Raw genomic sequence first — 26,390 nt, 5'->3', positions numbered from 1 at the left:
AAGCCTGGAGAAGAATAAAGAAAAAGGTGTATTATTCTCCAGGAGCTGACAACTGCAGAGAAATTGAATAAAAACTAGCAAAAAGGGTTTTGTTATGTTTATTTTTTTCTTTTCCTCTTTGCAGTTAAAGATCCACTGGATAATAATATCTCTTGGATATTTAGGACTCTTCTGAAGAAGAAATATTTTTTATATTTTTATTGATTTTAGTTCTTTATTCCATTGAAAGTAAACACAGATTTCGATTGTCCTTGAGGACAATTGCAATCCAATACAACATCAAACCCAAATGGATCAGGCTCTTATCAAATAGTGATTAATCAGTTGCCTGGAGCAAGATGCCAGTTTGTTCTTTTCCATTTGTGTTCTTTAACTTGCTGTCTCATACTTTATATCAAGTGACCTGTAATATTTTCAAGCTGTCACTTTCTGAATGTCTGTTTTTGGTGGTGGTAGAGGACTTGAAAACATCCACCAAATCTGTCATGCCTACATTTGCAAGCAGACATAAACTTGCTTTCAGTGTGGTTGTGTTGTGGAAGTTGTATGGAATGTGTACCTCAGCACTAGATAGGAACAGTTCTCTTCCCTTACAGAGTTTTTAAATGTTTTTATATTTGTTTGCTCTGTGGGCTTCCTTTTAATGCAGATAGTCTTAAAGGTGAATTTAGGGTCTAAAAAAACCAAAGTTGTTTCTGAAGCAGGAAGAGGCATTTGTGGGTGTAGTTGTATGAAATGCAGAGAGGCTGTTTTGTTCAGTGCAGTGATATTTTTTTATCTGGCAGGCAGTTTTATCAGTGTTGACTGCTTCCCTCACATTTGTGTAAATGCAGCTCTTTGAATAAGGAATTAAATCTTCAAGTACATGAGAAATGTACCTAGAGAAGAAGGGTTGGATTCTAGCTCAGTCAGTATTTAGGCAGATGTGAGTAACTCATCAGCTGGCAGAGTGAGGGATGGGTTTGGTAAAACACCAGTGAAATAAATTGTCCTTTTGCATCAACACTGGTATTGATTGATGGCTGCTGTGTGCCCTGCAGTACCACATCCACAAACTGAAAATCTCCCCAGAAAGAGAGGACACATTAAATAATCAGCAAACTGAACACTCCTTATTGGTGACCACTACTCGGGGCTTTTAAGATTTTGTAAGATTGATGCCCTGTACCAGACAGGACACAGAACATCTGTTATGTTGCCTTCATAAAAACTAGATTTTACCAGAGTGGATTCAGTGTCCTGAGTATAAATGTACCTGTGAGACTTTTTCTTCTTCCTCATATTTGTTTGTTTATAACTTGCTTCAAAGTCAGTTTCAAGCTCTGTGACTCAGGAATGGGTTTTTTTGTGGCTTTTTTGAAATGTCCCTAGAATGCAGCAGGTCATTTGCTACAGTAATAGAAATCAATGAATATACAATACATAAATAAATACATAATAAACATCTGATTTACTGTGAAATACAATGCATAGTCAGGCTAAATTCCCAGCTTTCAAACTCATAAATTGAGTTTGTGATTCAGGAGTGGTTTAAAAGAAAAGCTCTATTTATTCATTGTTCTCCCTGGCTATTTGTCTGGGAATACACTTCGTCCCTTCTGCCTAAAAAGTAACAGTTCTTTAATGCAGGCTGAAAGAGAACAGTTTCCAGCTAGCAGGAAGCTATGGAAGAATAAAGAATAATGAGCAAGAAGTATTTTCTTCACTGAAATTTCCCAAGAGGTGATATCAAAAGTGAAACCCTGTCCTTATTAACAGGCAGTATATGGTGAGCCCTTCCTCCCCGCGCCCCAAACCTGAAATACAAACCTTTTATAAGCTCTCTAAATTCTCGTCTGAGTGCATATATCCACCTAGTGCTGAGCAGAATAGGTTTTAATCATTATACTGAGCAAATCAGGAATTAGGTCCACGCTAGGAAAGGATATAGGTGGTAGAATCAGAAGCAAAAGTATTCATGTAGGAGCAGTAATTCAGCTTTATTTACAAGTGCTGCTAGATAAGTGCTTTATTCATGATGTAAAACACAAGGATGACATTTCTCTTGGAAGCTCCCCAAAAGATGTAAAAATAAATAGTAATAAAGGAAATCAAACTGAGTTCAAGTACACTGTGTTGGCAAGTGTAGAAATGACTGCACAGATGGAGTTGGGATTTTGTTCTGACCTGTCTAACCCGTTTCTCTGTTGAGGTGCTTGCCTTTGTGGATGGGGTAAAAGCACTGGATGTCATATTTCAGGGTGGAGATGCCATTGATTAAGGAATATTTTCAAAAGCAATAGGGGAAAACATGGTCTAAAGGAAACCATGAAGTTAAATTTCCTAATCCTGAAAGGAACAAGGTTAAAGTTTTCTTTAGATTTCTTTTGTTTTATATTCAGTGCTGGTAGCAGTGAGTCCAACTGAGAAATGTCATTATTTCCAGGCATTATCTTGGAAGTTTATAATATTTAAATGAGGATTTTGAATCCTCATTGCACTCTGAAAGCAAAGCAGAGTTTGGGATTTTGACTGTGGCAGAGCTGAAGCTGTTGAAAAGCTCCTGTAAAGCAGTGACTTCATTACCTGCCCTGCGTGAGTCCCTTTGGCCTGATCCCAAGTCCATCAGAGACCCTTCCAAGATGATGTGTGCAGGCTACAGATGCCAACACCTGCACTTAACTGTTTCTGAAAAGCTCTCATGTGTTGGAATGAACCTGACTTCTCTCTAAAATCTCCACAGTTTTGTTTCACATATATAGCCTTCGTCTCATCATTCTGTTTGTTCCTATATCTTATTAAGATAATTTGATAATTGGAATCCGTATTTGTCTTAATTGTGATTTCAAATTGATCACTGCATTATTGCAGCTTCATTTAGCTTGCTGATGTTGGAGTAAATTACAGCTCATTCACTTCCTTAAGTTCATATTTGCTTGCTTAGCACGTTTAGAGAAATCCAGGCAAGTTAATGGAATTGGATAATCCTGGCAGAACTCAGAGTGAAGTGGAAGGTGTAAGAAACCTCAAGAAAAGAATTGCAGCTGTGGGAGTGTGTGCCTTCAGTGTTGTTTGTTCACATTTGTTATTTCTTTGGAGTAACAACACACACCCTCTGGAATGCTTCCTTCCATAGTCCACTGACCAGGTCCCTAAGGAAGCCTGCAAAATCTTTCCAGCCCAGGCAGTTTTATTTTGTTATTTAATTACATTGTGTCTTTACATACTACACTATGTGTAATTCTCACAGTCTCTTTTAAAACCTGTCAAGAATTTTTACTCAGAAACTTTGAAACCTTTCAACACATCACATTCAAGGTCCTGCTGTTAAAAAGAGTAATTTACTTTTTCTTCTGGGTTCAGGCTCTTGTATGAACAGTTCTTACAGATTTACCTTGGAGTGAGTTTTTGTTAAGTCTAAAGGATTGTGCTCACGTGGTGGTGTGCCAGAATATTGATTTGTCTCTTCCTTGATCCAGAAAGATTGCTTTTGGAACAAAACAATAACTGGTCTGCCCTGGGCCTTGGTTTCTCTTTTAGGATTGTACCCAAACAGCCAGCATTTGTTTTCCTGGGGTTTTCAAGTTGTTGTGTGATTATTTTTTTTTTGTAAAGACAATGATACAGTTTAGTTTGTGTGTGGGTGTACTTCAGCTCTGTGTCTCTTTCAGGAATAACCTGAATGAGGGGGGTGTGTGTGTGGTTTTTTTCTGTTACCCACATATTGATTGAAGGGAGGTGGAAAAACAGTTCCAAACCTGTCCACTTGGGGACTATTTAGTGATGATTCCAACTTACACAGCTGAGTAATTAAGTAACACCATGCACCTTTTCACTGGTAGTCTTAACTTTGGCTCAGCAAGCCCTGCAAACCTCTTCTGCCTTCCATCACTGGACAGTTGGAGGTGTTTTTGCATCCCAGCTGAAAAGGCAGCAGCAAACCCCTCTCCCTGCCTGCCCAGGCAGCAGCAGCTCCACTGGCCAAGCCCTTCATCTGTCCTGGCAAGCCCAGGACATTTGTGCCACTGGCCCATGCTGCACGAGCCACGGGGCACTGTCCCAAACCTCATCTTCTCTACTTACTTTTCATGGCCACTCATCAGGAAATTCAGTTTGTCTGCTCTTGCTTAATACCAGCTCATTACATCTCTTTTCCCTTCTTTTCATAGGGGTAACAGTGTATTTAAATGTGTTACCCTCCAAGCAATACCCATGAAAGATCTTTCTTTTACACCCACTGCTCAGTCTGCTGTATTTCAATTCTATTTCTGTAGATTAACTTCCAGCTAATCTGAGTCTGTTGTTCCAAATGACTTATGACTGAAGAAGATTATTTTGCTGGAACTTCAGTTGACATATTCTGCAGTTGCAAGGCAAATTTTGGGAAGGCCTGAGGGATCAAAGGCAGCCCTCACCATTGGTGCATGACCGCTTTGTAGCCAACTGCATCTTTAATATCCAGGGAGATTTGTGCATTAGTTTGTTTTCTTTCTTCTTGGTTTTAATAATTTACCTTTGAGAGTCTATTTACAACTGTGTCGATGTGTGAATATGTTTGTCTGTCAAAACTTAAGATATGTACAGAATGCAAGAGATGCATTAATTTTTTATTTGCTTCTTAAGGAAGCCAAGCTGTAAACTGGCAGTCCTGAGTACAAGAGCTGCACTTCAGTGAATCCTAATAAACACAAGGGGGAACATCAAACTATGTGCCTCTTCAACTAACTCACTTAAAAAGAGATAATATTCCTTGCTGAATCTATTTCTCTGCTAGGAGAGACAATAATTTGGTTTTGGTTTTATTATAACAAAGCAAACCCACACCCAAACTTCCTCTAACTTTTAATTTGCTGTTGAATTAGCAAAACTGCTTGCCCTTACACAGCAACCAAAATAACAGAGGGTCATGAACAGCACATCAATAAAAGGGTTTTATGCAGTCAAATATTTCTGTCAGCTGAGATTCACTTGGAGATGATTTCCCTTTTTGCAAGCACTTAAATATTTTCAGAAGACAGTGTCTAGATGAGTACTTTTCAAAATGTGTTCTCAAGCTGTTGAGAAGGCTTTTATTCTTACCAATGGATTGCTTCTTTGTCTGATTTATAACTGGTGGATTAGTTTAATTAGAGAATAAATTTAGTTGTGTAGTAAATACCTATGAACAGTAGCAAGTACTGAGTCACTGTGGAACTATATTGCAGTAACCAAACTGCTGATTTTTATTCCCTCTTTTAAAAGCAGGGCTGATTACAGAGCTGGTTTTTTCAGTCTTCAAACTGATCTTTACCTTTTGAGCCAATTTAACCTGCAAAACTACACAGAAAGGGGATCACTGGCATTTGATACTTAAGAAAAACCCAATTAATCTGGAATAGCACTGTTCTGTATTAAAAGAAGTTCACTGCAACTCAAATGTTTAGAAGAGAAAAGGTCTAGGGGAATATAAAAGCATGCCAGAGGAAGAAGAGGTGAAAATATGGGATTTTTTTAAAATTTTATTTCATGTTTAAGTTCATATTGGGGGGGGCCCAAATGACACTGTGGCAAGGCATGGGCAGAATCACATCCCCTTTATATTGGATATTGTTGGGCTTTTCCACAGTGTGGAGAATGAGGAATACTGAATAATGAAGTATCCAAAGCCACATGAGAAAGAAAAAGAACCCTTTGCAGTGGAACTGTAGAAAATGAAACTGAAAGGATTGGTGGTGTAATTCAGGCAGCACAAATGCTGTAGAAGCCAGTGTACACCTGAGTCAGAATTCTCTTGATTTACATTCATCATCAGTCAGTTTTGAGAAGCTGTGATCAATTTTGTTAGTGACATTAATTCAAGTATGTTTATAAATATAGATGAATATAGATTTATTTTGCTTTCTGATTTATTTTGCTTTCTGCACTGAATTTGCTACCAGGTGGGAGTATGTTCTTGCCAATGATTTTTTTTCCAGCTTTCAGCTAACTCTGACTAAATGTAGAGCAGTAAATGACACAACAAATATGAAATGGTTAAGAGTCCAAGTGCCTGATGGAGGGTAATAAAAAGCAAGTACATTCCAGGTGGTGGATGGGTGTAGATAGATAAAAGGGGTACTCTCACACAGTTATCAGTATTTTGTTATCTTACTGTCCTTCAGGAAGATTAAGCCTTTCTTTTGAATGGCTTTTTGTTTTCTTAATCACCATTGGTTCAATATCCATTGTATTTTATGAAGTGCAGTCTGAATTTCCACAGAATCTTCCTTCAGATAAAACTCATACAGTTGTGCTCAAAGAGAATTTCCAGATAAAATAACTTCAGAGCTTGTTTAGTTCAGTCTGCTGTAGTCGTCCTGGTAGAAAATGTGACAGAATCTATGATCTAATCACAGCGTGTCAATGGCAGTGAGCTACCAGGGCAACCATGACATTTCATATTTGCTTTCTCTCCCACGACTGGGGGCATTTACTTCCATTACAGCCTGGGAAGTTGCAGGAAAATGAAATCTCTGTCAAGTATGATTGAATGTGCAGCGACAGAACTGTCCAAAACCAAAAAGGATTAAACATTGATTTTGCCCTTTAGTTCCATTTTTTTCTGAAAGAAAAGGTGCTTCTGGTGCAGCTGGCTCTGTGATGGGGCACTGAGTGCAGTTCTTGGTGCAGTTTGCAGTGAGGCCATGGGCACCATCACCAGTACCTGCCTGTACTAGTTTGAAAACAAACCAGTGGGAGGCACCAAGTCAGAATAACAATTTAATGGGGAAGTTAAAGAAAAGGAAAGAAAAGAAACTAAAAGAGAACACTGGTTCAAACTGACAGAGTCAAGATACAACCTGAGTCCCTGTTAGGCAGGGTGGTGGTAGCAGTGTAGTAGAATGGTGGCTGCAGCCCTCTGAAGCGGTGATCCTGTAGAAAAAAGGGTCTGCTCTTCCTCAGAAGGTCCAGTGGTGGCTGTGCAGCTCCTGTCCTCTGGAAATCCAGTGGAAAGGGTGTCTCTGGTGCTCAGAATCTCAGATTATATCCACGATGGGATGCTTGGTTCCTCCCTCTGGGTGGAGCATCTCACAATGGGGTAATGAGTCATGAGGCCAAGTGTTGATTAGGCTCATTAACAGAAGATAGTCCGGAGGGAGTTATCTCTGAGTCATGCAGCAGGACAATGATGGGCCATTAACAGAAAGGTAGTCTGGGGGGAGGAGGCAAGGAAACACTGCCCCACCTGATTTCAACAGCTCCTGAGGATGGTGATAGAATACACTGCAACCCAGGACACTGCCAAATGGGGTCAGCTGTGAGGGAAGGGCTGAAATGTGGTGTTCGACCTCAGGAAGCTCCTGGAATGGCATTTGCACACTGAAAGATGCTTGCTTGGATGAATATTCTGCATTTGGAAGCGTTTGGGAGTCTTGGATTTGTAATTTGCTAGTTTGTATAACCTGCTGTCTCAGTTTTATAGTCATAATCTAAAAACTAAATTATTTTTCATTTCTTCTCCTGTGTTTTCTGTGTTTTAGTGATCCAGACTGGCTAGTCAACAAAAAATTTTGATAAATTGTAACTTAAATTCTAGTGCCTGAGTTTCAGCCACTTGTAATTGAATTTCCATCATAGTGGAGGTTTGGCTTCATCCCCACTCCTCCCTCCCAAGAGCAAGGCACAGGTTTAAGGCAGATTTGCAATCTTAATAGGGAAAAATACAGACATGTTACTGCTGAAACAAATTACTATTTTTCCTTCACCATAAATGCAAAGCTATTTCAGTTTCCATTGTTCTGATCAGTAATGCTCATGTGTACAAATAATGTGGTGTGTTATGTTCCCTCTGAGATTTCTGAGGATGCTCCAAGTATTGGGTCAGCTCCCTGGTTTTTTTTCCTCTCATTGCATGTAAACACAGGATCTGTGTAAACCAGGTTATTTCGGGTTTCCTTGGTGGATAGACACTCACATTCATTTCATCTGATGCAGGAGGCATTAAAAGAAAACAACAAAAGAAGAGAATTGGAGGAGAAAACGAAGAGAGCCAAGCTGGCCAAGGAGAAGGCAGAGCGAGAGAGGCTGGAGCGACAGAAGAAGAAGCAGCAGCTGATTGACATGAACAAAGGTAAGGCAGCGTTTTTAGCAGAGAGATTTGTTACAGGCAAAACCAGGTCAGCAGTAACAAACAGAAGGCTATTTCTGATCAATATGAGAAGTACTTTCTGACTGTTCTGAAAGCAGAAAAAATTCATTTTTCAGAATGGAAAATTCTGTTTTGTTTCAGCCACCTGATCACGTCATTCCATCTCTGCCACTTCCTATGTGTAAAGTTCCTTTCAAGGTGTTTTGGTGTGAATTATTGGCTTTTTTGCATTTGGAGTACTTAATTGATTTCTTTTTTTCCTTATGGATTGACTTCCAAGAAGAAGTGTCTTACTTGTTTTGTTGTTAATTTCATTCTGTAAACATCTCTATAATCAAGGTGGTGTGGCAATTAATGTCTTTCTTTTTGGGCTTGGGGGCCTGTGTTAGAATGGATGTTCTCCCAGTAGTCCTATTAGGAGCTGGAAAACCTAGCTGAGCTTGGAGCCTGAGTACAGAGTGGCATTTCAGCACGATAAAAAGCAACGTGTTGAGCTTGTCAGCTGTGAGAATATTGTATTTCACATGAGGCCACCCTGAGAAACAGGAAGGTAAGAAAGCGGAAGGAATGGCATGGGCTTGATATTGTTGCTGTGCAGATTTCCAGAAGGTTGTAAAATACAGGCTTTATTCTCTACCTGTCTGGCTCCAGAAGGCAAGTAGAGGTGGTCAAATTGGATTTAGACAAGAGATTACTTGCGGTTTTTGTTCAGTTTCTATGAGTTTGTGTTAATCTGCTAACCTGACCCAGCTATAAAAACACCTGTCCTTGTTATCCATTCACCAGGCCCTGCTCAGGGAAAAATGCTGTTGGCTTTTTGGAGAGTTCTGCAATGGTACCACAAATCCTGTTATCTTTGGCCTTGCTTGAGCTGGCAGTGTCACTGCATGGAGTATTCTGTAGCAGAAGTTGTAATGAACAAATCTGTTGTTTTGTGAAGATGACAAACTTTAATATCAGATCATCTAAAGATTAATCTAGTTTCAGTATAAGTATAAACAAAACACAAAATTCAAACACAGGGGATGCATAAATACATTTTCCTCTGTGAGGTTAAATGAAGGCTTCTAATGAGACTTTTCTAATCCATTCTTTCAGCATTTGATTAATATTTTTTTAATATTTGCCACCTCCCAAAAAAAAAAGTCCATAGTAATCTGGACAGGCTTTTTTGTGTGAGTGGGAAAGAACAGCCAAATATCCCTTGATCACCTTCCCTCTGCCAGCCAGAGTGCTTGAAGACACACTGAGAGTTTATTTGAACTACCACTCGAGCCAATGCAAGCCAAAATGTTTTGTGAGCTGTTGAAAAGTGTGGAAAGCCCACTTAGACACTGCTGTCAGTGACTTGGGCTGGGTTAAGGGCTGCAGCTCTCAGTTTGAAGTCACAACTTCTAAAATTGCCTCAGCTCAGTCCTGAGAGCTCACCTTCATGTTTCTGCAGCCCTTCAGTTTTCGAGCAGCTGAGGGGAGACCACTCTGAGCAGTGGCACAGATGCCTCACTACACTGACAGCATTTTTTTTTTCCATCATGAAAATCTTTTCCTGATACAATTAAAGTTTAATCTTGCATTTTAGTCCTCTCTTAATGAAAATGCAAATATATGGATGTCTTTACATGGCCCAATGCACCAAAACTGCCATTTAAATACCTAATCTTTGTGAACCTGAGACACAAAGTTAGTTTAATACTTCTAAAATACTTTTTTCCTATTTCTAAATATATTGAAATATCAATTTCACATATTATAACTCTGCTGCTGTGGTAGGAGGAGGGCTAAACCTCCTTCCCCCCGGATTCCATGACATTGATATTCAATTGACTTTTTTTTTGCCAAATAACTAATTTTTTTCTTGATGCAGCTACTTCTGTGTGCTCATTGCTGCTTATGTAAATAGTTTGTAAATTTGTCTAAGTGAATGTGACACAGAAGACTCAGAGGAAGGAGGCAGATGTCCTCTCAAGCTGTCATTTTGACAAGGTGATTTTCACCCAAAGGCTTGTTTTAACCTCACCCTCTCTCAGCTCTTTCTCTGGATCTCCCAGAGTCAAATTTGAACTCAGTGCTGCAGCCTTTGAGATCAGAGCAATTGGGTTCCTGCATTTTCCAGCTTTTTGTGTAGTTCTATAGTATTTTTCCTGTTATCTGACTGTTCAGTGGCAACTTTTTAGTGGTCACTGGAGAATTGGGATTAAATTAGTTCTAATTAATTAACTGTTAAAATTAATATCTGTTTCTTGTGCAACTGTAGAAAACCACAGCGTGGCCAGAATCAAGACTTGTTGTGAATAATTCCTAGTGATGAAGTAACTCACACTTGCCAGTATTTTGGAGACCACTTTACTCAGTTTGGTGGGTTTGTGCTTTGTGTAACTGAGCTGCCACATAAGCACCACATGTAAACTGATAAAAACCTGCTGAATTTTAACATCCCAAAACATTAAAAGATGAACACAAAAATAAAGGCGCTATAAAAATCAAAATTCAAAAAAATTATCAAAATTGTTGGCATTAGGTGAAAAGTCTGGGGTTCCTGGTGAAGTTCAGAGGCACAGAAAGGTTTATGTGCCTTAGGCACATTCCTGCAGGTCTGAGGTTTCACAGTTCAAATCATGAACCATTCTTTCTCCTTATGGGAGATGAGTCTGGAGGAGAAGCCTTTCATGACTTCCATCTGATTTAACATCTGCAGCATTCTTGCAGCATTGCTTCTGTGGGCATGTCTGAAGCAGAGAGAGAGAAAAGGAATTGGAGAATTCAGCTTTCTGGGAGCTGCAAAGTGCCTAACAGCAATTCTGATGCAAATGTTATTTAATCAGAAACAGTTTTGCTCTTCATTATATCTGATTACTATGGCAATTAAAATCACCTTTTAACTACCAGTATTAGGATAAAAGATAGAATGAGCTTCCTCAGTCCCAATTAGTATTGAATTAATTGTTTTGAAGATGTATTAACCATCTCCCCTAATGCAGATGGAGATAATGCAAGTGAAGTTCTGTGCTGGTGGTTGATGGATATTCCTCCTTTCCCTTTTCAGGAACCCCTATATGAGAGTTCATGTGCTTTTTGTTCAGACTGGTGTGTTCTAGTGTGTGAGCAATAATTCTGCTGTGTTTCCTTGAACTGGTGTTTCACTTGCACTGGTGCAGGATATAATTCCAGAGGTTGCTTTTGCTGCAGTTTTCCAATGATTCTGTGCTTTTCTGGTTGGTTTGTCTTCTTTCCACGTCCTTCAGCATAAACAGAAATCCATACTAAGCTTATTACGAGTTACGTGTTATTTTGTAAATGTTCTATTGAATTTATCTATTGGCTGGTGATTGCATGGGGTACCTGGAGTGGTAAAACTTGGGTCTTATTTACATTTTAAAGATTATTAGTTTGTGGTGCTGGATGTCAATGAGGCAAATGTTCAAATTCCTTTGGGAAGTCATTATTTTTCATATTGATGTGGATGGTCTGTTTGAGTATGCTGCACACCACCTGAAATCTAATGTTCACAGAACAAAAAATAGATTGAACTTTGCATTATGCTTAAAGATGAGCATCTATAGAACCAGGATGAGCTTTGAGTTTTCTCCTTCAAAGCAATTCTGCAGGAGTTGCTAGAAAACTTTGTAAGACCTGTTTATACGGGAGTTTGAAGCTGTCTTGAGAATGGGATGAGTGTCAGAATTACTGAAGTGCTGCTGAATGGGTCAGAAGCAGCTCAAGAGAAATGCACATAGAAATGAGTATGGGCAGGAAATTAGAAATACAGCTTGAAATTTAATCTCACCTTTAAATGTTTTGCTCCGGAAAAATTTGGTTTTGATAATGAATATGGCCCATGTGGTACATTCCAATTGAGATAGTTTATCAGGGGGGAAAAATTGTTATGATGATGCCAAACCTGAGGTTGGGATAATTGCAGGGAAGAAAGACAGAACAGTTGGATTCTTTTATTTTGAAAGTAGGTTTCTTGGGGACTATTTACTGAACAGTAACAAGTAGTAACTTTGGGGAGTTGTCTATGCAAATTCAACTTTGTTTTCCTTAGAGAAATTATTTGTGTTTCAAAAAGTAGGTACTGTTATTAATTTTGAAAGTAGCTGGAATTTTGTTTAGCTCAATGTAACTGCTGTATAACAGTTGATATTTTGTAGAACTTAGTGTTAAAAAGCATTTCAGAAATAATTAGTTAATCCACTTTAGTATAATGCTCATTCAGGAATCAGGGTAGGATGGGGTAAGGAGCAGAAAAACCCTCGGCTCTGTTTAAGGGCAGTTATCAACAGTGAATTATCAACATTGTTTCCAGTTCTGGAACACAGCCCCACACCAGCTGCTGTGAAGAAAATTGACTCTATCCCAGTCAAAACCACTACCAATATTAAAAAAAAAAAAAAAAAAAAACAACAAACCACCAACAAACCCCCCCCCCCAAAAAAAGTAATCAAGAATATGTAAGAACTCCCCTTTCCTGAAAATGAGTTCCCAAAACTGGTATTTTCCCTAAAATGTGGGAACAGTTGCTCAATTATAAGGAACCTTTAACAGGAAATTATTAACAGTGCTGAAAGCATTGATGATTTTGCTCTGCCTTGTGTGTCTGCTCATCACAGCAATTAAAAGTAGCTCAGTACCATAGCCTAAATGTAGCCTTGAAGCTGCAGCACAACTTTATTTACAGGTGTAATTAGTCAGGTATCATAAGGGTTTTTTTGGGTTGGTTTTTTTTTTTGGTGAGCTGCACAATCTTTTCCTTCCCACACAGAGGCAATCTCTTCCCATTTGTTCCAGGTAATTCCCATTGCAGCCTATTTTAGGTGTGCTGCAAGTGGTCCTTGCAGGATGAGGCTCCAGGGGCTGTGTGGCTGCATCTCAGGGAAGCCACAGCAAACCTTGACCATTGTGACATTTTCTGCCAATAAGAAAAAAATGTGCATTTCAAACATTGTTTTCAGTAGCCTGCCAGTACAACAAAGCACATTTTTTTCTCCTTCTATTATTTTCATGTAAGGCTGGGATCAGGTTAATGTAAACAATGTTCCTAATTGGCGTGTAAGCAAGGATTTGCCTTGTGTTGTAAACTGCCATGAGATAGGGGCTCACTTCTCAGTCACACTGTCCTAACTTGTTCTCCTTTAATTAAAAAGTAAATAAGAGTCATGAGACACCACTCTGCTGCAAACTGCCGAGGAAGACTGCTTCCTGGAGATACTTATTATGCATGCAAAATGAATTTAGCAAATGAATAAAATGCAAATATATGAGGAGAACACAAAAACACGCCTTCCCAAAGACATTGAAAGCTGACCTTTTTAAGTGACTATATTGCAATTAAAAATGCTGGTACTGGTTATGAATAAAAAGTCTTGTTTAAAAGTTTCTACAGGACACACATTAGACTTTGAAAAGTGCTTAAAAGTTCAAAGCAAAACAGGGTAGTGCAAGATGTGAATAGAAGCATAATTTAACAACCCTTTGGAGCAGCAGGAGACAGCATGTGTTACCTAATGTGGTATTTGACTGGACTCTTCCAGTAAGGTCCCAAATTTATGAAAAATTTCCTGTAGAATTCCTGTAAACCTTTGCCCAAATGGCTGTGCAATATCTACACTTAGTATTAACTTATATCAGTTTGCAATCAGTATATTCGTAATAATGAGTACGAGATGTTCTGCAACAGCACGTGGAAAATAATACAAAATGAAAGTGTGCCAGCAAAATTTATGGGTGTTCCTGTAGTAATCAGTGCAGACAACAGCAAGGGAGGGCAGCAAAACGCTCCAGAAACAAGAGCATGTTCCCGGGGCCTCGAAGAGCTGTGAATCTGAGCTGAGGAGAGCAGATATGCTTTGGGCCATGCTTTGGATGCTTGGCTGAGCTCTGTGGCTTCAACTGAAGTGCAGTTTCTGCAGTCCCAAGTTACTCCAGCAGCTGGCACCTTATGAAATATGATCCTCAAGTTAGATTCAGATCCTTTTTGTCAATATTGCTTTCTGACAAATCTCATCTAAACCTCAGAAAGAGACCCCAGCATCCCCAGATTTGATTGCAAAGATGCTTGCAGTGGCTGAGCCTCGATGTTGTGCTGCTGTTCCTCAGCAGTCCCGGCCCCTGGGAAGGTTTCTGCTGGATGAGTTTGCTCTGCTGGGACTGCACAGGCTCTAAAGCACAGAAGGAGGTTGTCTTACATCCTTTCAGTGGCTGCTTTATGTAGTCTAAAGAAATTGTGCTGCCTCAGGCTTTTCATGTTGGAATCCACTCCCCTGGTTATATGAAAGGCTTTTCCAGTTGTGATTTCTCTTCTGTGAATGCTGTAATCAAGCTTGTGTACCACTGCTCCTGGAAACAGAGTGTCCTGATTGTTTATTGTGCTGGGTCATTGTAGTTTCTTTGGTCAGCTCTTTAGATTGCAGCTCTTGGTCATTCCCTGTGGAAGAGCTCCTGGCTGGCCTCGTTCCATTATTTCAATGGATTTTATTATTCCAACTCTTAGGCATGTTGGGTCTCTTCAGCAGTGCAAGGAGCTGAATATTCACAATATTCCACAATATTGTTCTGTGGAAGAAGAAAGTGATTTTTTTTCTTTATTATTATCATTAAAAGCTGCCGAAATCTGTTGAGTAGCACTGGCCTAAACCATGGGACCTGCAAGAGGATGAGTATTTCTGTGACCTAAAAACACCCACACCCACAGTTTGGATGTCTAAACCAAAGCTGCAACAGAACCTTAGTGTGAAACCCAAGTTAAAACAAATGGGGCTTGTAGTTAACACATCAATTACTGATGGAGCATCATTTTGCCTTTGCTCCTCTGTAATACCTGTCATGGATCTGACTCTTTGCTAAGGCCAATCAAAGCAAATTGTCAATTTTTTTTTTGCATGTCTCCACACATTTGCTCTCTCTTAAATATGTGGGGCCTACTTGGAGAAGAAACAATGAGGAAGAAAATTGTTCCAGATGAAACTCCTGTCCTTATGTACAAAGAAAGATATCTAAAAGAGCAATAATGGTTATGCATTTTATTTCTGCTGACAGAAATGTTGGAAATAAGTTTCTTAGTTTGGAAACTTCTGGCAATTTTTGTTTTTGTTTCTTCTTTGTGTCTACAAATTGCTGTGGGTGGTATAAAAAAGACAAATGCAGGAGATAGCTGGTACTGTGTGAAGAACTGCAGCAAGAACTATAGGGAAATACTGACATTTCGGATGAATTTTATTTATCAGTTTTAATTAAGGCTCCCTGAAAATGCAGTTTTTGGTCCAGCTCCCACTTAACCGCCTGAAGACTTTGTTTAAGATGCAGTGCTGAGATCAGACCTTCCAGGAGCTTTACTGAGGAGTTAAAAATCTCATCCCTGTGTCCTACAGCTTTCTGAATATGTGTTTTATGTTGTATATTCTGGCATCCCAAAAGCAGGGTGGGTTTTGGCAGTTGCAGTAATTAGCAGGTAGAGCAGCTCACTCAGCAAAAAAGAAGTGGAAGGTTGCATAAACATTCATGAAGTATTGAAGGAATTTTGTCTTTTTTAATACACTCTGCCAACTCTTATTTTTAATGAAGATTGAAGAATATTGTAATTTTCCTACACATTAAATATTCTAAGATATATTAACTCATCCTGGGTCTGCAGTCACTTCCATTGAATGTTTCAGACCAACTTGATGTGTATTAATTTGGACAAAGTGTATTCACAGACCTTTGATTTTGAAGGTAAATTTAATACAGAGCCAACAACAAATCAATGAGTAAGCATGGGGTAGGATAAGAAGCACAAAGAAAAACAATTATGTTGTACAGTTTAGAGAAAATTCTGGCCTTTATGTGAGTGGGAATTGAGAGAAGCTAATTTGCTTATTTATTTTGCAGGAGCTGAGTTGTTTAAGGCTTTTAGAGGGAATGTAATTAAAACTGGTGTTTCAGAGCTGGTTTCTGCACACTGCTCCTTTTCCTCTTCCGCTGGAGAGACCTTTATGGATGTGTGGTGCAGTGGGTATATAATGGTTTAGGTTAGGCTGATGTATAATTTGAAGTTTAGGCTGATGTATAATTTGAAGTTACCAAGTAGTTACTCCAATGATCACACCTTGTAGAAATCTGAACCAGGTACTGTTTTAGCTGTGCTCTTACATCAGGTCTGGATTGAGTCTAATAAATGTGGATGTAATAGAGAGCCAGGACAGAACAGCTTATTCATTAATAGGCTGCTTTTAAACGTGAACATTTGAGAGCTTGAATGTGCATTTAACTTCCTACACTTTGTGTGAGTCAGAAGTTTTTTACCATAATGTAATTTTTTTGCATAAAGTAATGATCTTCCCATTCCCAGATGGGGAAATTTATATTAGTTTGACGTCTGAGCGATGTGAATAAAATGTCCACCTACCTGCTGAGTCTAACCTATATTTTAGTTTTGGGTTATAACATAGATATGGGAACAGAAAAAGGCATCCATCAGTAGTTTTGTAACCTTGGAGTTCTTTGACCTCTACTTCTTATGCTGCTGAATGCTGCTATCAACTGTTATTAACAGACTGAAATGCAAAGGAATGTAAAGACTCAAATATATAAAAAGTAATTTTTCTACCCAGATTTCCATAATGCACCATAAAGTCCAGCAATTTAAAGGCTGCAAGTTAGCTTGGATATGAAAAAAGCAAAATAAAAAATTTAGCAGAAGTAAAATTCAGCTGTTACGAAATGTTACACCATTTACTTCCACTGCATGATTATCCCCTCTTCATTCTTCCCTTATGTTACCTGAAGAGCATCCATGCTACTGATGGTATAGATAATTTTTCCAGAGATTTAGTGAATCATGAAGTCGGGAGGCAGCATATTTTATATTCTCTGTACTGCAATATTGAACTTTGTGCCATTCAGTGTCATCAGCTTTTCCTTGTGCACTGATTAAATTGACCTGTTTCCACTTCAGAAAAGCCTTCAAATATTTTAGCAGTGAAGCAGCCGCCATTCAGCAGCAGCTGCCTGTCTGCGTGCTGAAGATGTCATCAATAATGCACAGGATAACATCTCCAAGTGAAAGAACAGTAGGATTGGCATCAATTTTGCCTAATGGAGCATCATCCCCAAATCAGGCAGTGATACCTGCAGCGCTGGCAGCAGCCATGGCATTGAGATGTGGCAGTCTCTGACTCGGAGGCGTTGTGGAAACGTGACAGCACTTTTGCTTCTTTTTCTTTCTGAAGTCTGCTTTCAGTTGCACTGATTGGAATGTTCTTTCCCTGCTGCTCGCAGAGGGTGACGAGACAGGAGTGATGGACAGTCTGCTGGAGGCCCTGCAGTCGGGAGCAGCTTTCAGAGACCGCAGGAAACGAACGCCACGAGCGCAAGGTAAGAGAATTTCTGTCAACTTGGGGTTCTAAACCGAGCGGGCTGAAGTTGTTTGGCAAAGATTTACCCACAGTTTTCACTGAAAACCATTGGGCTGCTCTTGGGCATTGAGCTCCTGTGAAAACCCAGCATGGTCTTTGTGATCATGCATTTTTAACCTGTAGCTCTGTCTCCAGGTAACTGTGTGCTCTAAGGGCTCCTGTTGTGTTTGAAATGGCATTTAAACATCCCTGCACTAAGTATGCTTAATTTTTACAAGTGTAAGTATAATTAATTTATTGTAGGTGGTGCCATGAAGAATACTAGCTTCTTAACAAATAAGAATTTGAGTGTTCAGCTGATCATCGTTTCCAAGCACTGCTCTTGGGTGTGTTCTGCTTTGGTAGGAACTTACAGTGTTTGTACTTCCAAAAGTAAAAATACATGAAGGTGGCTTCGTTCTGCTGAGGAAGACAATAGTATCAGACTGAACTTAGTCTGGTTTATTGAGCAGTTGCTTCTTCCTGCAAAGCTGATTTGGAGAAAATTTCAGAAGTTAATCAGTGGCAGCATTTGCTTTGTTCACTTCTCTGCTTATGATATGCCTATAGTACACAGGTTGTGAAATGCACTTACTCTGCTTTTACTTTTCATCAAAGTTCATGGTAACTGTCTCTTGCAATTTTTCATTTGAAACATGTCTTACAGGAAAAAATAGAGCTTTAAAAAAATCTACAGTTGGAGGTATTTGACATAAAATCAAAAGCTTGGTTTGGATATGTTTGGCAAAATAGTCATAAGCCATGTTTATCCACCTAATCCTCAGTGAGCTGTGGTTAGGTTCATGTTGGTTGATGATTTTTTTAGAGTAAAGGCAAATTCTATTACCCTCTTTAGATAGCAAAGATAACTATTTTTAATTTGCTGAACACATGATCTTATGAAAAAAAATAAAAGTAAGTGACTTAATTTGTTCACACTATGAAGTGAATTCTGCTACAGTTCCAGTACCATTCTTAATTCAGGGCTTGTTTCTGCTCTCAGATTAGATGTGAAAGAGCTCCTCGATCAAAATTTGGTTTTTCCCCTATCTTGAGAAGTATCATTTTGAGAGATGGTTTATCTGTGCTGTGACTTGAGGAGACATTTGTCCCCAAGTGGTGACAAAGCAAAGCTTCCCAGGGACCAGAGGAGATGGCACAAAATCTGCTGCAGCTGAGGAAACCGAGAAGGTGATTGAACCTGAGTCAAAACCAGGGAGTCCTCAGCAAAAACAGGGAACAGAGCTAATTAAAAATCCCTTTTACTGATGTTGTTTTATGTAGTTACTTTGACTTCTAGGTTTGAAATGTCATTGGCTCAGTTGATGTTCCAGTGGGGTCTGGCTTTTAAGTTTAAGGAGCTGATTGACCTTGGGGAACTCACTGTGAGAAAAGGGCTGGGTCTTCCATTTCCAAACTCTGGCCAGCTGTAAGTGGTCTATAAGAGAAGACCATGATGTAAAATTTTCAGGGGTAGCTAAAAATTGAGAATAGGAGGCAATAAACATTAGTCCCAGTCAAATATCTAATTTAAACTTTCATGTGAATTTTCTCATGTGGTTTAGCAACATACATGATAGTGAGTAACTTGTCTACACACCAAAAGGTGCCTAAAAATGTGGCTGTGACATTTCTAAGCAGTGAACTACAGCATTAAAAACCTGGTACCCTATTTACAAACTTCCACGTGTCTCCTTCAAAAACAGAAGGAGCAGTGACAGTTCCCTCAATTGGTGCCACTCTGTCCTGCAGAGTTCCATCCAGAGACATTGTAATAAACAATGAACTCCATGACTCCTCTGGTTCAGTGGAAGGGGGGGGAAAAATGGAAATAAAAGCCATGGAAAGAAGAGGTTGGGGTATTTCTGGGCTTGCTGGGTCATGTGGTTGTGATTGGCAAGCATGCAGCAAATGGAGTAATGCAGTCTGTGGGCAGTGCCCAGTGCAGGAGTTGTCTGTAGGTGCTTAGAGCTGAACTCCTCTCACTCAGCCTGGATTTGGGACACTCATGGAAAGAAAAAAAAAAAAAGAGAAAGGTGCTGCTATTTCCAAAGTTAGACTTGTCCAGCAAAGTTTTGGGTTTGAACTTGTTTTGGTTACACATCATGGTCTGAGAGGAAAGTCTCTTGTTTTCTGCCTGTTTGGACACAGATGTCATTTTTCTGTGTCAGTTGTGGTTGTAGTTTAGCAAGGAGAAAGAACTACTTCTGCTTGCTTCCTTTTTGTAGTTTTGCTAATTACTTGGTCACAGGTGGCCACTACAGAAAGGCAAAAACCCTCTCCAAACCCCTTAAAAACCCACAAAGAAAATGCCCCCCCAAATGCACTCACCAATACAGTAAGTTCACTTTTTTACATTTTTCATGTACGTGCTCTAGATCTATTTTTTTTCCAAACTTGCTTACTTTGTTTGCATCTTCTCATGGTGAAAATTAAAACTAGAGAGGTGCCACACCCCCACAATGGCTGCAACCAGAAGATCATGGAAATTTGGCTTTTGTTGTATTTTCTTCCAGTGGTTTCACAAAGTAAATTTAACTCAAAAGGAACAAACTGTAGTATCACTACTAGTGGCATTTTTGATCAGTTTGCCTAAAACCCCACGTTGCAAAAGAAAACAAGCCAAAAAATCCCCATGTGTGTTCCCTGCTAGCTTTAGGTGAGTGGGTTGGACCTAGGAGGGATTAATTAATTTGGATAACAGAGCTCCAATTACTACAGGCTTACAACCAGTCATTCCACCTCTTTAGTTTGCCTTTTTTACAGAGTTTGCTGCTGTGCCTTGTAGAATATGTTTGTGCTTACATGGTCATGTCTTTAAAATATTTCCAGAGTCAGATTCAGCCTGGGTGAGAGGTGGAGAAGGGAAGGGAGTGGTGCTCTGTTCCTGCAGAGCAGAGAGTGTTCCAGCACAGGGGGACTGCTCAGCATTGCAGTTCTCCTGCTGGGGAAGAATCAAATGGTGAAATGTACAGACAGGTTCAGAAAAATAAAGCTCATTTCAAAAATGTTGAGCTGCGTTCTGTTTGTTTGCTGGGCCTGTAAATGAAAAGCTACACTTTAATGGGTTGCATTACAACCCAAGACTTTTCCAGTAAAAATGGTTTTGTTACCAGGTCATGGAAGTAATAATAATAAATTCCTGCCTCCTCCTCTAGTTTTTCATTTCATTCTGCTCTTATGTGTTCTTTCTTCTGCAGACCTCTCAGTGTGCAAAAACATTGTGTGGTTTCTCTCTCCAGAGCTTATTAGCTGTTGTTATTGTTTTTAGCCACTGGATTTTAGGTGGAGAGATTGTCCATTCAGTAGACTGCTTTGCTTAGAGAGGCTATAAAATAATAATTAGAAATCAGTTTCTAGAAATGTTGGTTCCTCTTCCAAAAATCCACTTGCATTTCGCAAGTTTGCCAATATTGGTGTAACAAAGAGCACTGTTAGGTGGCATTTATCACGGGGTACCACTGAAAATCTGCATCCAGCATTACTGCTGCACAATAATCACTGCGCTTTTTCCTGGCCCTGGGGTATGAAATTATTAAAAGACCAATTCAGGAATAATTTTTCTCTAAATTAGATTAAGCAAATTCTGCACAGAGCTAACTGTTCTGCTAGGGGTCTTTCTAGTCAGCTTCAAAGTTTTTTTGCCATGGAATTTAATTTCTTTGAGAAATGTTCATAACCAGTGCCCTCTCCCCTATATACAAACTCTGGCAACCTCCCTGATGCTCTGGGCTGTTATTTCTGTGGCTTTCTCTCCTGGGAATGCAGTGCTATAAGGGACATGGAAGCAGGATCTTCTGCACTAGATCTCACTGGATTTATCGAGTATTTCCTGTGCTCTCTTAGTACACATTTTGGATTAGGTTTTAATTTATGCATCAAAATCAAATCCGTTGCTACCCTGTCATTATTTCCAAACTAAGAGTACGTCTTGAGAGTGAAAGGGACACAAAGAACCTCCCTGATTCAGCTTCAGCATCTCATTGGAATCTTTGATGGAGCCATCTGAAGGGCTTCCACTCCTTGTTTTAACTTTTTGAAGAGAAAAAGGAGCTGTGGTAATAGCGTTACTACTTTTTAATGATTTTTGATAATTTTCATATGGCATTCAGACATTTTAATTTAAAATATGGCTTTAAGTAGGTCCATATTTTAAATTGCATCAGAATTCTAATTAAAGGTTATAGTTTTAGGAATATTGTGTCTTCTGCTTGGACATACAGCTATGCTTAAAGACTCAGTCTTGCTTGTCTACCTGGCTAAACTAATTTTACCTTTGCAATGATTATATTAAATAAAATCTTGAGGGGTAGTTAAGTTTGAGTGCACAACCCTCATTTACCTGAACTACATTCAAATAAAAACTTTCAGTCAAAGCAAATTTGCTTTCCTGAAAGCATTGTCAGTCATTCTGTATGTGACAGTTGTCTAAATCAGCTGGGTTTTGATATGTTTCCATCTGTGAATTGATGAGAATATGATAAATGTTAGAATGCAAGGATGTGGGAGGTGCACTGAATTTGTGCTCAATAAAATATCTATCAGAGGAACAGTGCCATGATCCTTAACATCAAATATCTGTTATGAAGCTGGAAGTATCCATAATGGACTATAAAAATTTAGTCTCAAGTTTAAAAATCAGTTTGTATTTTACACTTACTTCTTCATCTTTTCAAACATTTTTACTTTTAGGAGCTGAGTATTTAAAAATGTGCTTGCTGTTCAGTTGTATAATGGAAGTTTTATGCTTACAGTCAGGTAATGTGGACTAATGAGACTCACACATGATCCGAGTGCTTCAAAATTACTACATCTATAACAGCAACAGCTAAACAAGATCACCAATAATAAATTTACTCATTTTGCTTTCACGGCATTATTGTGGATTTAAGTTTGCTTTTATTTCTAAATATAAATATGGGCACCATTCAAATTGAATCTCAGCAAATTACCTGGGTCCTGAGAGCCCCATAAACAGTCCCAAAGCTGTTTAAAAATAGGGTATTTGTGGTATAATCTATTTTTACTGTCTCTGCGTTTTGTCTTACGGCTTTTGTAATTAAAGGAGTAATGTTAGATAATACATTTTTCTGGTGGCCCGGCATGACAGAAACAGCTTTACTATGTGGAGATTTCACTTGACGGTGGGAGGTGTCCCTCCCCGTGACAGGGGGGTTGGAAATAGATGATTTTTAAGGTCCCTTGCAGCCCAAACCCTTCTATGAGATTTCAGAGGAATTCTCCTTACAAGCAGGATGGAGGAGATGTGAAAAAGGGACTAAGGAAGGCTTCAGCCTCCAGCCTGCTCAGGCTGCATTCTCCAGGTTTTTGGATGGACAGCACCTCTGAGCATGCAAGGAATGAAGAGGCTCTAGAAACACCTCAGGACCACTGATTGGGTGGACAGAAAGACAGAAATTCGAGAATTCTGTGCATTTGCATAATTGCTTTCACCTCTGTTGCTGTGTTACCCTTCTCCAAAGCAAGTGCTGAGGATTGATTTGTTGTCTTTAAAATTGATTTTCTGATCTTGGTATGCACAAGATTGTGTGTTGACCTAGAGCATGTAAAGTGTTTATAAATATTTGGTGAACTAGACAGACACAGAGAAATGGGACTGTGAGCTCTGGACTTCATATCTATTGCTGCTGCTCTGTCTAAGTTGTTGTTTGCCATTTAATGTATTCTTAGTTCCCAAGACAAGAATTTTACTCAAATATGTGAAAATGGGCCATCCAATGGGAAAGCCCTGTGCACATGCTGCAAAATGTCCTTCAGAAAGTTACTGTGCTATGTAATTGGAGCTGATTACCTCTGAGTTTGTTGTTTGACTAAAGCATTTAATCACTTACCCAGGCAGAGGAGAGTTCTGTACCCCTTGCTTTTATTAGTGTGCTTCAGAGTGCGTTTCAGTGTAATGGGAAAGTTTTCCCTATAAAGTATCAGAATATTTTTTTCAAATCTCAGCATTTTCAAAAATCAGCGCTGGTGTTACTTTACTCATCAAATTGTCCTGAGATCCAAAAATAGAAAATTCTAAATTTTTGTGCTTTTTGAAGTAAAAACCCATTGTCCATGAGTGATGATGGGAGTTCGTGGAAGCACTGAGGATTCTCCTGCAGCCTCGTGGCATTTGCAGGCTGTACCACAGAACAGCTCAGCTTGTGCCAGATCAGTGTGGGACTGTGCCAGTTGCTCCAGACCTTGAAATTGAGTGTTATATTTCATTTTAAGTTTTGATACATGTTTGTATTTATTTATATTTTTTCTTTAGAGTTGTTTGTGTCTGTTTCATCACAGGGCACGTGTCTGTTCATGCCCAGAACAGCACTAGAGTCACAGAGAGGGTTTATTATGGAGCTTCTTTCTCTTGGAGTTGACGTGGCACTGTTGCTTCTGAACCTTCTAAAATCCCTTAGAATTCCAAAAGCCTTTTTGAATGTCCTGTGTTGTGAAATAGATTTTTAGAAATAAAACAAAGCTTTTCTGAGAACTGGGGAATGCTGCACAGTAAGCAGCCTCTCAAAGAGTGATCCAGGAGCAGGCTGCCAAGGTGACATGGGAGGATTTTGTATGAGCTGGAAGTCACCCACCGTTGTGAATTTATTTATTTTTTAATTCACACTGAATCTGAAAACTGTTCTATTTTAATGAGCTATGTCCTGCTAGATGGGAAGGCCTCCATTTCCAAAGATTGATAGCTGAGTTTTTGCTACATCTTTATGCAGTAGCTGAAGTTAGAGGAACTTCTTTTACATGCAGAGAAAGGATATTCATGCATTAATTTACCAACTACATGAGTAGTAATGAACGATATGCAAGGCTAACTTAATTTGCATTTGGCCATTTGAATTTTCTTTGTCAGTGCTGACACTGTTATCATGCAATTATTGTGAAACACTTCTGTTTGAAAAATTTCCTCCCACAGTACTGTTTACTGAGGTAAAGCACATTGGCTTTAATATTTTAATATATACATAATGAATGGAAAGGGAAGAGATGAAAATCACTGTTGCAGTGTGTGACTTAGGAGGGGATTAATTTGAGTGACCTTAGGTCCAAATGGTTATTTTGTAGATAGGAAGGCTTCCTGTTCCATCCTGCTCTGGGCACACGGTGTAGAATTGACAGTCCCCCAACCTCAGCACAGAGAGACTGGCCCAGAGTTCTTAATTGTGGCTGTCATCTGAACTGTAAGAACTTAATTAGTTTCCTTCCTGCAAAGACAATATTTACCCTGTGGGTTGTCATGTAACAGAGAAAATCATGAAACTTCTAATTTTCTTGTTGCATTAGCAGGAGAAAATAAGGTTCTCTGTTCAACACCCCCAAAATAACAATGCTCAGCTGGAGAGCACTGACACCATCTTAGCAGTAGATACACAGCGATAGTCAGGCTCTCGTGTCATTCTGTGAGAAGCCAGGATCTCAGTCGGTTGCCTCAAGTAATTTTATTTTCCTGCTGTTTTTAGTTTAATCATCTGTGAGAGGGTAAGTTAAAGATCTGAGACAGGTGTCCAGTGGCAGGGGGACAGGTTGGGGCCAGCAGTCCCTTTGGAGAAGCTCTGCAGAGGAGGACACCACACGTGCCCTGGACAATGCAGCCTGTGTTCTGTGCTTAGAGCTCTGCTGTTATCGTGGTGCTCATGAGAGGTGTGCTGCCCAAAACCAGAGCTTCATCTTTGCAGCTTATTACCAGTGGAAAACATTACCAGCTTTGTGGTATAGATTTTGTAGCATCACCTCGACCTCAGTTTGATTGCTTTTGTGCTTCTATGAATTTTGGAGAAGGTAACTTTAGGGAGGTATTTTGTGTCTTGGTGGGTTGGTGGCTGGTTTTGTAATATGATTTTTTGCATCTTTTTACAAAGCATCTCTGGCCATTTATTCACAATATCTTTGGCTTAAAAGCCTGCAGGCCTGACTTTGCATGACGATGCACTTTGTCAGGGTGCATCCAGCGTTGTGCTGCAGGCAGGTTGGCCATGTTGAGACCTGGTCAATCATCATTTCAAACCCAATTTCCTGTCAGTATCTCTGTTGCATTTCTGAAACTGCAGCACAGGTGGTTCATCTAATTATTGCACATTATTGCCTCACCAGAATGTAGCTGAGCTGTTACATTAGTAATGTGTGTAGTTCCAAAATTGCTCTCACATCCATGCTGGTTAATTGTAGGACATTTGCATTGCTTGGTTGTTTCAGTTGGAATGTTGTTATATTTTAAAGGGTCCTGCAATTAGGGTGAAGTTATTTTTAATGATGACTAAAAGCAGATGTGAGATATTGATGATGTACATGAATAATAATTCTAATAGTTCTTTATTTCGAGTAAGTAGTTTCAAATCCTAGAATTGCCTCTATTCTGTGAAAACCAGAGACCAACCTTGAACAAGTTGGTTTTATTTAGCCATCTTCAAAACACACTGCAGAAGGGAACCTTTGATACGATTTGTTGTGCTTGTCTCAGGAGAAGTTCTCTGCATGTTGCACACCTGATTTCTCTTTTGGAGGAAAAAGTGATATAAAAGGCTTTGATAGAAGATTTTGTAAGAACATTATCACTAATCTATCTATTAGTGTGCGCATTAGCTCATCTCCTTTACCCTCTCATGGAAGTATATAATGTCATAATATTGGTATTTAAAATCCATGTACATACTGTACGGTGTCTTCCAGATGGATGTTTAAAAATAACAAAGTTACTGGAGTTCTTTAGATCTGTATTATATTCACTTCTCATTTTCTCTGTGATTTCTGTGTTTTTTTCCTTCCATTTTTTTATTGCATTGGGTATTTCTTCTGTTGTTGAAGAAGATTCTATTTAAATAATTATAAGGCAAGTATATAAAATTTTACAACACTGTCTATGTGCCTGTAATTCCATGAATATATTACTGGAGTGGAATGTCAGCCTTCTGCATTTTTCCCTA

General features: G+C 39.2%; 1 protein-coding gene across 2 annotated transcripts in view; it reads left to right on the top strand.

Moving 5' to 3' along the window:
* Positions 1–26,390, top strand: part of DIAPH2 (diaphanous related formin 2) — a 165,817-nt gene that overhangs the window by 93,669 nt on the left and 45,758 nt on the right. For both annotated transcript variants that reach the window (XM_017742337.1, XM_017742333.1), the window contains 2 exons: positions 7,933–8,068; positions 17,342–17,437. In XM_017742337.1, the coding sequence (XP_017597826.1) occupies positions 7,933–8,068; positions 17,342–17,437 (232 nt within the window). The remainder of the gene's footprint in view (positions 1–7,932; positions 8,069–17,341; positions 17,438–26,390) is intronic.

The sequence above is a fragment of the Corvus brachyrhynchos genome, unplaced genomic scaffold (genome assembly GCF_000691975.1).
Source record: "Corvus brachyrhynchos isolate BGI_N302 unplaced genomic scaffold, ASM69197v1 scaffold220, whole genome shotgun sequence".
NCBI lineage: Eukaryota > Metazoa > Chordata > Aves > Passeriformes > Corvidae > Corvus > Corvus brachyrhynchos.
This window is presented reverse-complemented; position numbering and strand designations above follow the sequence as displayed.